Source organism: Camarhynchus parvulus, chromosome 19, assembly GCF_901933205.1.
Source record: "Camarhynchus parvulus chromosome 19, STF_HiC, whole genome shotgun sequence".
NCBI lineage: Eukaryota > Metazoa > Chordata > Aves > Passeriformes > Thraupidae > Camarhynchus > Camarhynchus parvulus.
The window spans coordinates 9863909-9877462 of record NC_044589.1 but is presented as its reverse complement, the minus strand read 5'-3'; the positions used below and the strand labels follow the sequence as shown (position 1 = coordinate 9877462).

The 13554-nt window shown below is 52.4% G+C and overlaps 1 protein-coding gene across 1 annotated transcript in view; it reads left to right on the top strand.

Moving 5' to 3' along the window:
• The first annotated feature begins 314 nt into the window (after positions 1-314).
• The window catches only part of ACACA (acetyl-CoA carboxylase alpha), a 102721-nt gene continuing 89481 nt past the window's right edge, over positions 315-13554 (top strand). The window contains 3 exon segments of the mRNA XM_030962430.1: positions 315-384; positions 4764-4810; positions 5452-5704. Coding sequence (XP_030818290.1) covers positions 5478-5704 — 227 coding nt within the window. The 5' untranslated portion in view covers positions 315-384; positions 4764-4810; positions 5452-5477.

Genomic DNA, 13554 nt, shown 5'->3' with positions numbered 1-13554 from the left:
CGGCTGTCCCGATTGTCCCGTTGTCCCGGGGGTCTCGGTTGCCCCGGGGGTCCCGGTTGTCCCGGGGGTCGCGGGTTCGAGCCCGGGCGCGGCCCCGCCCGTCTCTCAGGCCACGGGCATCGCCCCACAGGCCCCGCCCCCGTGGCACCTCCCCATTGGTCACGCCCCCCGCCGCGGCCCGGGCGGCAGCCAATGGGAGCTGGGCGGGGCGGGGCGTGCGCGGGGCGGGGCGCGCGGGGCCCGACCCGAGGTAACCCCGATCACACCACCGGGGGGCGGTGCAGGGGCGGGGCCCGGCGGGCGCGGGGCGGGCCCGGGGCGGGGCCGTGGCGGGGAGCGCCAGGCCGGGGGCCCGCGGCGGCTCCGCTGCACCGGCACCGTGAGGTGAGGGCGGGGCCGCGCCGGGGGGCGGCCGGAGCGCGGGGGAGCGCGGGGGGCTCGCGGCACCGGCGGGCGGCGGCGCGCGGGGCTGGGCGGGGCCGTGCCGGGCCGTGCCGCGGAGATGGCCGGGCCATGCCGTGCCGGGCGGGCGGGACCTGGCCGGGCGCCGCGCCGGCGGGAGGCGGCCGGGCCATGCCGTGCCGTGCCGTGCTGTGCCGGCGGGAGATGGCGGCGTGCCGGGCCGAGCAGCGCCGGGCCGGGCCGAGCCGAGCCGGGACGGGCGGGGTCTCCCGGGCCGGAGCCGCCCCTGCCCGCCGCAGCAGCCGCCGCCCGGTTCCTCCGGGTTCCCTCCCGGTTCCCTCCCGGTTCCTCCCGGTTCCACGCGCTCCGGCCGGGCCGGGCCGGGCCGCGCTGGGCCGCGCTGAGCCGGTGCCGTCGCTCGCGTGGCCTCGCCGGTTCCCCGCAGCCTGAAAGGAGCAGCACGTGGGCGGCGGAGAGTCCGGCACCGAGCGGGCCGGGGCTGGCCCGGGGCTGGGCTGGGGCTGGGCCGGGGCCGGGCCCGGGCATCCCTCCTCCGTCTGACCCTGCCGCTGTCCCGGGGCGGTTTCGGGATCCTGGGGAACAGTCTGGGTCCGGTCCCGCCGAGGGGCTGAGGGCAGCCCTGAGGTGCTCAAAACCACTCAAGTTTTAAAAGCAGATTGGCAAACCAGTATTTGTTCTTGCCACTCCATTCTCCTAAATATTCTTGAAGAAGTTTAGAATGAGAAGAAGTCCTGTGTTTGAAAGTATCTGAAGCGTGAGTGGTGTCTGTTCCAGTTTAGCAGGCAGGAAATATTCAGCAGTGTTTGAGTGATGCCAAAATCTCTCCAAGACAGTGGGATTCAGACAGAGTGTTTTAGCAAACTGGGATAGCTGTAAATACACGCTCTTGTTTTGGTCTCTGGAGGTTTGGGCTGGATAATGGGAAACAGTTCTTCCCTGGGGGTGCTGGCACTGCCCAGGCTCCCCAGGGCACGGCCCGAGGCTGCCAGGGATGCCCGGGCTGGGATTTTGGGGTGTCTGAGCTGGCCTGGATGATCCTGTGGGTCCCTCCCAGCTGAGGATGTTGCACGATTCTGTCATTCTACATCCACAGGTGGAAAGTTCTAGGTAGTTGTTTTGCTCCTAATACCCAGCCTAGCCCTGCCCTGGCACAGCTCCAGCTGTTCCTTCAGGTCACAGAGAGCAGAAATGGGAGCTGCAGCCCCTGGTGAGTGTCCCCTCAGTCTGCTCCAGCTGGACAAACCCTCAGCTCTGCTCCTGAGGCCCCTCCAGACCCTTCCCCGTGCTCTGACCCTCCTCTGGGCACCCTCCGTGGCCTTTGGCTCTTTCTGTGCCCGGGGAGGTTGTGAGGAGCCCTTGGAGCCCAGCTCTGGGGCCGCTGGGCTGTGCTGGGCTGTGTTTTGGGCCGGGGATGAGGCAATGCCCAATGATTAACCAGGAGGCAGGCTCAGGTGGGGCAGGCTCAGGTGGGGCTGCCGTGGGGGCGTTAAAACAGCGTGGCCAGGGAGCAGCGGGGTGTTCAGAGCTGGGGACCCTCTGCTGCAGGGAGCTCCCTTCTCTCCCGAGCTGGAACTCGCCCCCCAGCCCTGGTACAGGTGAGCACGCTGCTGATTTTTACTCTGTTTTCATTTGGTTTTACCTTTTTTTTTGCTCCGTTGTTTTCTGTGTTTCTCCAGGTGAGAGCACAAATCCATTTCATCACTTTAAAGTGACTCACGTTGATCAGCAATGCCACAGCTCTAGTCAGGGGGCATTTGAGCACAGCTAGTTTTATTAATTTCCTTTTCATGTGCCACACCAATATGGTAGAAGTGTTACTGTGGTTCTTTGAAAGAGCCCACTGAAATAGTGATGTTCTCTCCAGCTGTGGGTTTGTCTTCAGAATGGGATGGTTAGAGAAAAACAGGGAACTTTAATTTCCACCTGTCATTGCCCAAGTTTCATGCCTGGGTATATTTTTACAGAATTAAAAGTGATTTTAAAGTGAAGCTGTTATAAAACTTCTAAAGTCTGATATTCTTACCAGCGCATTTCAGGGTCAAGCCAAAGATGTGAGTAATGGTAGCAGCAGAGCTGTGGAGGAGTGAAGTGGATTTGCCTCAGGCACTTTCTGGGTTTGGGTTGCAGAGTTGTCCCTGCTGGTAGCACGGATTTGGGTGTTAGATGCCTGGACACCTGCTGGGAGTGGAGCTGATCTCCCCGGGCAGGGAGCACAGCAGGGCTGGGTCTGTGTGATCCAGCTGTGCCTGGATGTGTTCCTGCATCTGGGCAGGCTCAGAGCTGTTCCCTGGCCTTCCCTCAGCCCTGAGCTCTCAGTGTTCATCCTTCCCCAAACTGCAGTCTCTGCAGGAGTTACCTGCTGGGCAGGCTGCTAGAAGGGGGTGCAGGGGCTGTGCACAGCTGAGGATCTGGATAATTTTGGGTTGTAGGGTCCGGTTCAGCATTATTGAGACAAACAGTACATGTGCAGTGGTTTGTGGCGCACAGGTTTGTCCTGGTGCTCAGCTGAATTCCAGGTGCTTGTGTAAAAGTGGAACTGTGGCAGTTGCATTTCAGAGAGCCAATACAATGTGCAGAAGTGCATAAATATGCCCCTTTATTTATATATATAGAATCCCCCTTTATTTGTATATATGTAACACACCTCTGTGTTGGTATATATACCTCTATGTGTGTATAGATAATACCAGGATATTTATATAATATAACTCTATATTTTATAAATATGCTGGTATATAGCTAATGTAAGTGTAATGTAATGTAAGTGTATTTTTGTGTATGTTATATGCCTCTATATTTATATGTAATTCACCTCCACAGTTGTATATATCGGAAGTTTACCTTTCTATTTCTGTATATGAAATATACAGTGTAGAGTGCACAGCCCTGTGCATTTCACTCCCAGCACTGAAATCCAGAGGCTCCTGTGAGGAGATCCCTAAGAAAGTCCCTGTGTAATTTAGCCCCAGACAATGCTGAAATTAATTTAAATATGAACGAGGACTCCCGGTGTGCTGAGAACAACCAAGCTTATCACTCCAGCACTGATTGCACAACCCCAGCGGAACTGCTGGCTGTGGGACTGGCTCCCAGGGCTTGGAAGTGCCTTGGGAAATGGACCTGAGTGGGGTTTCATGGACAGCAGCTGGGTTTTGGGGAGCTGAGTTGGACAAACGAGGTGCTGGAGTGAACTTGGGTGAGTGTGGCAGTGCCTGGCCTTGGCTGGGTGGTTTCTCATGGAATATTTGACTGAAACACCTCCCTTTGTGTTCCTCTGCTTCTGAAAAACCCAAAATCCTTGAAACTTGCTTATTAATGTATTAGTTACTGAAATTAGAAAAGGTTTTCTTCAATGAAGCGGGGCTGAAGTTAGTTTGGCTGCATCCCAACCTCTTTGGTGCTGGTGATTGTGCCAACAGTAAATGTGTCTGGATGAAAAACTTGAGGAGAGATCTGCTGCCAGGATAAATATCCACATAAATGCTGTCTGCATCTTTGTATGCACAAACAAAACTGGATTTGTGCTGTCTGAGCACCTCAGCTAAAGGAATCTCCCTGCCTGGTTTAGCTTGCACATCACAGGTGCACAGGGAAACTTTTTGGTCATGCTTCCCCTTCTTCTCATCTCTACCCTCAAAAAATATATTTTTTAATGCTTTTAATCTCCATGTCAGACAGATATTTGTGTCTTTTCAGTTATAAAATGGTTAATGATGCCTCTGCCAAACGAAGTGCCCGTGGCCACAGGGCAAGTGGAGTTTGTGGGAGGAGTGATGTCAACACGGGATTTGATCTGAACAATTCAGCCAAGCGCCTTCATGGCAGGAGTGCATGAGCCAGTTGGATGAGTTCTTAGCTCTCAGTCGCTGATGGAGAGCAGCAGTGGGGTGCTTAGGGATTGCTCTGGCTATGAATACCTCTCTGGGCCTCGCTGAGGCCCCATCATGTCCCATTGGTGTGACACCACGGGCCAGGTTTTGGTGCTGCACCCTTGGCTAACAGGGCTGGAATTAGCAGGGCTGATGAGCCTTTCCCTCCCAGGGATTCAGCTGGAACCAGCCAGCAGGTGACAGGAAAGGTTTGGTGCCAGTGGATAGTGCTGGCGCATCCCACTGTTCCTGGCAGGTCTCAGAACGTTCCAGAAGGATGGACCAGCAGGAGGTGCCAGGGCTGGACTGGGGCACGGCAGCTTTAGCTCCTGGGTTAGTCTGTACCTGGAGCAAGCCAGCCAGCCTGTGGGTTTTTTTGGGGATGGTTTTGATGGTGTAAACAGGAAAACACACATGGGATATGCTTCATTATAACCCTAATGTTTGCTTCCTACTTCTTTTCTTTTCCAGTTCGTTTTGGAAGTGGCTCAGTGCGCAGATTGCACGGATCTCCAGAGGTGAGTGCACTCCTCAGTTCCCAATGGGGTGTTTGCAGCTGCCTGGAGCTGTCATGAGAGTGCAGCAAAGTCAGGCAGAGCAGGGGTACCAAATGTTTATTCCCAATCCCACCTTTGTGCTGTGGGGTGTTCCTTTGCTTTCCTTTCTCTGTTGAAATTTTTCTTTTGACTTTTAAGAAAATGCTTTCATTCCCTGCTGGAATACTGGAACAGACCCATCCCTGGGAGTGTCCAAGGCCAGGAGCACCCTGGACTGGTGGAGGATGTCCCTGCCCATAGCAGGGGGTGGGATGAGATGAAATTTAAGGTCCCTTCCAACCCAAACCAGCCAGGGATTCTCTGATCCTGTAAGTTTTGATACTCAGAGTCCCCTGCCTTCCTCTACAGGTTTTGGGTCTGGTGTGTGGGGTTATTTTTGTGGATTTTTTTTTCCTGTAAATGCCTCCTGCAGCTTTGTCTGAGGTGGGAGGTTCTGCAGCTTGTGAATTTCAGAGTCCTTGCCCAAGCAGGGAAATCAGTGCTTGGAGCAGAGCAGCGTTCAGCTCTGCCCGTTTAACGTTTCATTTCCCACCAGTGCACCTTGCTTTGCCCTCCAGGGGTGGCTATTCACCTCGGGGTTGGTTTTGTCCTTTATTCTGCAGTGCTGAGAGCCCAGTTTGGGGGAGCCATGGAGGAGTCCTCTGAGGCCAGCAAAGCTGTGGATGCCGACGCTCACTCGCGCTTCATCATCGGCTCCGTGTCCGAGGACAACTCCGAGGATGAGACCAGCTCCTTGGTGAAGCTGGACCTGCTGGAGGAGAAGGAGAGGTCCCTGTCCCCTGCCTCAGTCTGCTCCGACTCCCTCTCGGACCTGGGGCTCCCCAACGCTCAGGATGGCCCGGCCAGCCACATGAGGTACGGACACAGTTAAATCAAAGTTCTCCATTAAATAAAATAGTTAAGCCACGTGAGGTATGGATACAGACTTAAATCAAAGTTCTCCATTAAATAAAATAGTTAAGCCACATGAGGTATGGACACAGTTAAATCAAAATTCTCCATTAAATAAAATAGTTAAGCCACGTGAGGTATGGATACAGACTTAAATCAAAGTTCTCCATTAAATAAAATAGTTAAGCCACATGAGGTATGGATACATGGTTAAATCAAAGTTCTCCATTAAATAAAATAGTTAACCCACTTGAGATATGGATACAGAGTTAGATCCAAGTTCTCCATTAAATAAAATAGTTAGTGAAAGTTCCCCAGTCTTTTTTACCATGTCCGAAGATAATCCAAAGTTCAGCTTTATACCTGTGTTTGGCTTCAAGTGTCCCTCTGGCATTGTGTTTCCAAATGACCTCTTGTATGTTTCTCTGTATCAAACCCTTCGGTTTTCCTTTGGTTTTAGTGAAATCTTTGTGCCTAGATTCCTTGCCTGTCTTGTCCTGGCTTTCAGAAAATGGAAGTGTCTTCACTGAGATGTTTCAAGTTTTCACTTGTGTGTGGTTTTTGTGGGCCCTGCTTGTTGAGAACAAGAACAATATTTGCCTCTTTTGTCTTTGCATGGATTTGCTGCTTTCAGTGTAGCCACAGAACTGGCAGTGGGTAGGATCAGTGGCTCCATACTGGAATTTTTTTGGTTAGAATGGGGAAAATGGTGCAGGTTGTAGTAAAGCCTGGAGTCCTGCAGGGTGGTGATAAACCAAGATTGAAGTGGTTGCTGGTGCTTGAGCTCAGGGCTGGTCTCAGGGCTGCCCCACTCCTGACTCTGTGAGTGAGCCACGAGCTGGGCTGTTGGCGTGGTGCTGAGGCTGTTTCCTTGTCCAAAGGCCCCTTTACTTCAGGTGCTGCTGATTTCCATTCCAGTAGAGGGATGTGCCTGTGGGATTGTCCCTGTTGGACTCTGGGCACTCCTCATGTACAGATCACTTTCTCAGCGCCTGGGCAGCCTGGCTTCACTCTGCCATAGATCCTCCGTTTGTTTGCCATATTCCAGGAGCTCTGCTCTGTCTGCCTGTGCCTTCCATCCCAGGAACACCCAGGGCAGTGTGGATCCCACTCCAGTTTTACTGGACAGCCCCTCACTGCCTTTGCTGTGCTGCTTTTGAAGCAATTTTGATTCCAGCAAGTGCTAGATATTTACACAGCCAGCTAATCCTTGTTTTGTGTTTTACTGGTTTCTTTGCTTGTGCAGGCTAAGGAAAAGTGAGAAGATTGCAATCTCTCCATTTTTTGGTGTTTCCCTTCCCAGTTCAGGGAGAAGCTCTGGGATCACACAGTCCCAGAGCCCAGGATGGGGCAGGGGGGACGTTGCTCTGTGCCTGACAGAGCTGTCCTGGGCACGCTGCTGGGCATCTTCAGCCAGCTGGCACTTGCACAACTGATGCAAAACCTTAAAGCAAATTTACAGAGGGTTGCCTTTCCACAGCCTGCCAGTTGCAGTGATCTGGCAGCACAAAAGGTGATTTTAAAGCAGGAAACTGTGACTATATACAGCTCAGGAACAGAAGAAATGGGATGAGCGCCTAACCACAAGTGTGTAAATGGAAATACCAGAGGAAGAAACTTTCAGGGCAGTGTCTGGCCCCAGAGTGCAATAGGTGTGCAACCTTGGGCACCTCTGTTGTAACCTGCTTACTTTGGCAGTCCCTTTGGGGAGCACTTGACTTTTGAGTTAAATTGGAGAGAAATGCCAATTCAAATAAAAAAGTTACAGCATTATGGGCTGTTTTTCTAAGATAAACTCAGGTGAACTGAAATACTTTTCATGATGGTTGTCCCTTTCATCAGGAGATTTCTAAATCATGTTTGCAGATGGAGAAACTGAGACCAAGACAACAACAAAGACAAGTTCAACAACTTGCCTGGAGTCACTTTGTGTCAGTTAATGGGACAGAGGTGCTCTGGCTTCCAGCTTCCTTTGGGTGCTCACAAAGGTACCACGCTGTGTAAGGTGATAAAGGAAATTTCACAGGCAGTTCTGTACACTTGGACACAAGTGTACAGAGCATACACAAGGTCCAGGGGAGCATAACTTTTAGAAGAAGTTGCCAAAAACCTTTCCATTTGCTGGTGATTTTCCCACAGGGTTAAAATAGAGATGGCTCCTGTTTGAGGTGAAGGGCTTTGCTGCAGAGCAGTCCTCAGGGAGCAGTTACAATTAAAATGCAGGATTTGCTCAGCTGCCAAAGGGTCTGTGAGGGCAGGTTTGTGTGACCTTATTGATGTGTGCAGTGTTTATGCTGTTGCTGAAGTCACTCCTGCTGGGACAGGTTGTGCACTCTGGGCTCTCCTGCCCTGGAGATCCATGGAGACCTTCAGGTGTGCCAGCTGGCTGCTGCTCTGAGGGTTAAAAACGAACTTTCAATCGCTGTGTGGGTCATCAGCACCCAAAAACTGGTGTGTGGGGACAGTAACCACCCAGACTGAGTGTTCAGGGAGTCTCTGTTGCATTTTGCACCATCCAGTGATAAAACCAAGCCTGCCAAATTTTATTTTCCTTTTTTCTGCCTGTGTTTTCTCTGAGTTCAGAAGTTTCAATCAGCACTTCCAACCAGTCCTGCTGGCATACAGTTTTCCTTGAAGTGACCTGTTACAGACTTGCTGTGCTCCTTTCTGAAGTTTTAGTGGCAAATTAAGTAAACTCCTCCATGAATGCCCCTTGGAAAATACTTTGGGCCAATCTATCTTGTTTAATAAATTGTTGTTGATTATGACTAAATTTAATTCCTAGTTTCCGAGATGGTGTCTTGTGTCAAATTCTTGTTTAAAATAGAACAAAACCTGGATGTCTTCTGGTATTTGTACATCAGGGCTCTGGTTTCATAAGCAGTGACATGGGTGCACAGTCACCTGACAATCCACTTGTATCAGCTGAAAGGCAAATTTTTGGATGGAGTTCAGCTGTTCCCTCACATGAAGCCCACAGAGTTTTAGCTCGCTGCTCCTAACACTGGATGGGCTCCTCAGTGTCTCAATAAATGATGGGGATGCTTAAGCAGAACGAATCATCTGCTAAAGGAAATTTGGCCAAAAGCCTCAATTTTAGCCTGGGCAGCAGGGGTTGAGCGTGCCCAGCCTGGCATTGGGACAAGGTGCCTGCTTAGAGTGGCTGCACAGAGCCCTGAACGCAGTGAAAGATCCTTTTGAGCCTCTTCTGAATGGAAAAAATTCCTTTGCAGCCCAGCAGGTTGTGGCTGGGAGCTGCACTGAGGAGCATTGATGCTGTGGAGCTGTTGGTGCTGCTGTGGTTTTGGGCCAGCTGTGGGCAGGGAGGCACAAGTGTGCTGGGGGCTGCTGCACAGGGGATTTCTCCTCTGCTGCACGGAGAAATCCTTCTGTTCCCGGCTGTCTGCAGGGCCAGGACCAATATCCACATATATGCTGTCTGCATCTTTGTATGCACGAACAAAACTGGATTTGTGCTGTCTGAGCACCTCAGCTAAAGGAATCTCCCTGCCTGGTTTAGCTTGCACATCACAGGTGGACAGAGAAATTTTTGGTCATGCTTCCCCTTCTTCTCATCTCTACCCTCAAAAAAGATTCCCCCTCTGGCTCTCCCTGTGGTGGAGCTTCTGTGTGGGCTGATTTGTGAGGAAGGAACACCTCCCTCTGTCCCAACCTGCCTGTGGATGCTTCCAGGGATGGGGCAGCCCCAGCTTCTCTGAGCACCCTGTGCCAAGCCTTCCCCAGCCTCACAGGGAGGAATTTCTGCTTAATTTCTAACCTGAACCTGCCCTGCTTCAGCTTAAGGCCATGAACTTCATCCACCTGCAGTGAAAAGCTGACTTCCTCCTCTCTCTGTTGAAAGAGAAGGAGGTGGTTTGGCCTCGTGGCTGTGCCTGGTTGTACTGGTGAGGTGGGAGTTGCACGTGGGGATTGCAGCTCCTTCCTTCCCTGGAAGCTGCTCTGCTCCCTGGGCAAACACACTCTGTAGCTCTGCCTGCCTCTCAGAAGCTGTATTCTTCTTTTGGTGTTATTTTACTCCCTTTAGCCTCAGTTAACAGACATGTCCTCTCTAAATTCAGTCATTTGTTGGGAGATTGTGCCGAGATTCCCTGGCTGAGACACCCCAGCGTGACAGCCACGTGCTCACTTATCTGATCCTCCTGCCTGAGAGATAACCAACCTCACTGTGCTGAATTTAATGTGAGGCTGCCCCACCTGGTGTAAAAGGGTCCATTCTGGTGTTGTGCAGATCAGATCTGTCCAACACCTGAACTCTGCCAAAGAGCCCAGCAGGGCTCCCTGCCAGGGACTGCAATTCCTCTCGCTCTGCTGCACAGCTCTCTGCTGCTGCTGTTGTTGTTGTTGTTCACTTTTATCTTGATACTAGGGCTTGACCTGAAGAGCTTTGGGCTGTTTGCTGCTCTGGGAACATGTGGAGTTTTCTACTTTAGGATGGAAAAGTAAAGCTCTTTTGGTACTCTCTAAGTTTAGGAACTGGACTATGGTTATTAATTTGATTTAAAGTTGGCTGTTTATCTGGATTGATGCTTGGATTCAGTGGATGTTTTGAGTGTTGCTTTTGGACTTGCAGGGAAGCTCAGTGATTTGGGTTGTGTGTCCTGGCAATGGTCCTGTTCCAAATGCACCTGGCATGGCAGGTGAACAGCCAGGTGTGTGGCTAGGAAAAGGAACTTGTGCCAAACTGTTGGCACTTGGTTATTTGGGAGGAATCCTGGCATCTTGTACCCGTTTGGGCTCTGTAAAAATTCCAGCTTTGGGCTAAAGACCTGCCTGGGCTGATGCTGGCATGCTGTGTTAGCAGGGAAGGGCAGTTATCTGCCAGACAGTGCAGAGAGGCCTGCTTCTGTTCTGTGCTGCATCCTTTATTAACTCCCTGAGATCCTGAGGCTCGAGTCATGTTGGAGCTGAGTCAAGTTTCATTTGTTTTGAGCTGTAGGTGAAAACCAGGGCTTCACCTAGAGGAGCTCTGTCACGCTGTGTGTGTGTGCTGCACAAGCTGTGGCATTCCCTGCAGAGCTGTCCCTGTCACCTCCCCACCCCTCCTGACAGCCCCACATTGGTTGCTATAGTTGTAGGTTGGCTGGTCCTTTTGGGCTTAGTATTTTGTGTCAGGAAAGGTCAATTAGGTGAGAGGCAAGGTTTTGTCCTCTGTTGAGGAGGTTAGTTATGCTTAGGTGGTGGATTGAGGGGTTAAAGTATCCTAGAGATGTGGAGACGTTTGAGAGAGGGGTTTGTTTTGTGAGGATGAATGTTTGGGCTATTTTTGACATTTCTAGGGCTAAAGCAATGCCTAGGGCTGGTACAACCAGGCTGTTGCAATCCTACATGCAATGCACTGAGCCCCTGGGGTCACAGAGCCTGCAGCAGCTGGGGGTGTGCTCACCTGGGCAGGATTCCCCTGGCTGCTGCATCCCTCCCCTGGGTGCTGCATCCCCTGGGTGCTGCTGCATCCCTCCCCTGGGTGCTGCATCCCCTGGGTGCTGCTGCATCCCTCCCCTGGGTGCTGCATCCTCCTGGGTGCTGCTGCATCCCTCCCCTGGGTGCTGCATCCCCCTGGGTGCTGCTGCATCCCTCCCATGGGTGCTGCATCCCCCTGGGTGCTGCTGCATCCCTGTGGGTGCTGCTGCATCCCTCCCATGGGTGCTGCATCCTTCCCATGGGTGCTGCATCCCCCTGGGTGCTGCTGCATCCTTCCCATGGGTGCTGCATCCCCCTGGGTGCTGCTGCATCCCTCCCTTGGGTGCTCATTGGGTGCTGCATCCCCGGTCTGCATCCCCTTGCTGCTGCTGCATCCTTCTCCTGGGTGCTGCATCCCCCTGGGTGCTGCTGCATCCCTCCCCTGGGTGCTGCTGCATCCCTCCCCTGGCTGCTGCATCCCTGTGGGTGCTGCTGCATCCCTCCCATGGGTGCTGCATCCCCCTGGGTGCTGCTGCATCCCTCCCCTGGCTGCTGCATCCCTGTGGGTACTGCTGCATCCCTCCCATGGGTGCTGCATCCTTCCCATGGGTGCTGCATCCCCCTGGGTGCGGGCTGCTGCATCCCTCCCATGGGTGCTGCATCCTCCTGGGTGCTGCTGCATCCCTCCCATGGGTGCTGCATCCCCGTGGGTGCAGCATCCCTCCCTCCTGCGGGTGCTGTGCCGCCCGTTCCCGTTGCTGCCCCGGTGCGGGATCTCCCCGGGCTCCGGTGGCTCGGAGCAGCCGCGCCGGGGCTCATTACTATTACGCTGCTCATTCCGTTACTCATTGCTGGTTACGTAACGGCGGCCGGGCTGTCCCTGCCCCGATCAGCTGCTCCGGTGACGGCCGGAGGGAGGGAGGGAGGGAGAGAGGGAGGCCGGTCCCTCCGCTGCGTCACCGCCACTGTGTCACTGTCACCGCGAGGGTGGCGCGGCGGGGCAGCCGGACAGAGCTGATGGGGTTTGGGGCGCTCGGGATGGGCCCTGCTCGGAGGAGAAGCCGTGTGAGGCTCCTGGCAGCGTCTCCTTGAGCTGCGGAGCTGCAGGGAGGAGCTGTGAGCAGCCCCAGCTCGGTGATTCCTCACTCACTCGCTCAGCATGGAGGATTCTGCAGAGCAGAGTCAGGAGATGAGGTACCACATGCTGCAGAGGTAAGGATCGCTGATCTGCCTGCCTCCCCCTGCCTGGGCTCTCTGGAGGTGCTCTCTGAGCTCCTGGTGTTCATTTTACCCTCTGGAACAGCCCCTGGGCTCTGTGCTGGGGATGCTCTCTGAGCTCCTCATGTTCATTTTATCCTCTGGAACTCTTGCAGAGCCCCTGGGCTGGGGATGCTCTCTGAGCTCCTGGTGTTCATTTTTTCCTCTGGGCTCTCCGTGCATGCAGCCTGTGACAGAGGTGCCAGGGTGCAGCTCAGCTGGGGCATCAGGGTTCTTCAAGTTGGAGGTTCTGCACAACTTCCACCCCCTGTGTCCTCGTTCATATTTAAATTAATTTCAGCATTGTCTGGGGCTAAATTTCACTGGGACTTTCTCAGGGATCCCCTCACAGGAGCCTCTGGATTTCTGTGCTGGGAGTGAAATGCACAGGGCTGTGCACTCTACACTGTATATTTCATATACAGAAATAGAAAGGTAAACTTCCAATATATACAACTGTGGAGGTGAATTACATGTAAATATAGAGGTGTATGACACAAAAATACACTTATATTAGCTAGACACATACAGAGGTATATTTTATAAATATACTTGTATTATTTATACACATACAGAGATATATATACAAACACAGAGATATGTTATATATATACAAATAAAGGGAAGAAGAGCATTTTGAGAGTTCCTCCACCACAAAACATGGCAGTGGTGAGCAGGTGATTAATAGAGATGACAGTCACTAACTCAGCATTTATTCTGTTTTGTTTAGAGCTCTGTGCTTTCTTCCTTCCTGTCCAGTTTCTACCTCATCTTATCTGGCAAAATAAAACCCCCAACTCTTCTGTTTTGATTACAGTGTGCAGCCTGTGATTATTGATAAATAAATTTGGTGTTCTTGGCATGCTCACAAATCAAACTGTAGTTGTTTGTGTCCAAATGTTCGTTGCATCCTGGATGATGAACCTCAGGCTCTGTTGACATTTTGCCTGGAGCAGTATCTTTGTGTGTAGTAATTTCTTGGTGGGACAGTTCATATTTAAACATGTTCACAAATCCTCACCTTGGGATTTTTATCTTGTTTTTGTTGAGACTGCTCTCAATAGACCTGTAATGCATAAACCTCTCTGGCTCCTTGGACTGTGCTCCTTCCTTGCCAGGAAGACTCTGACCCCCTAAAT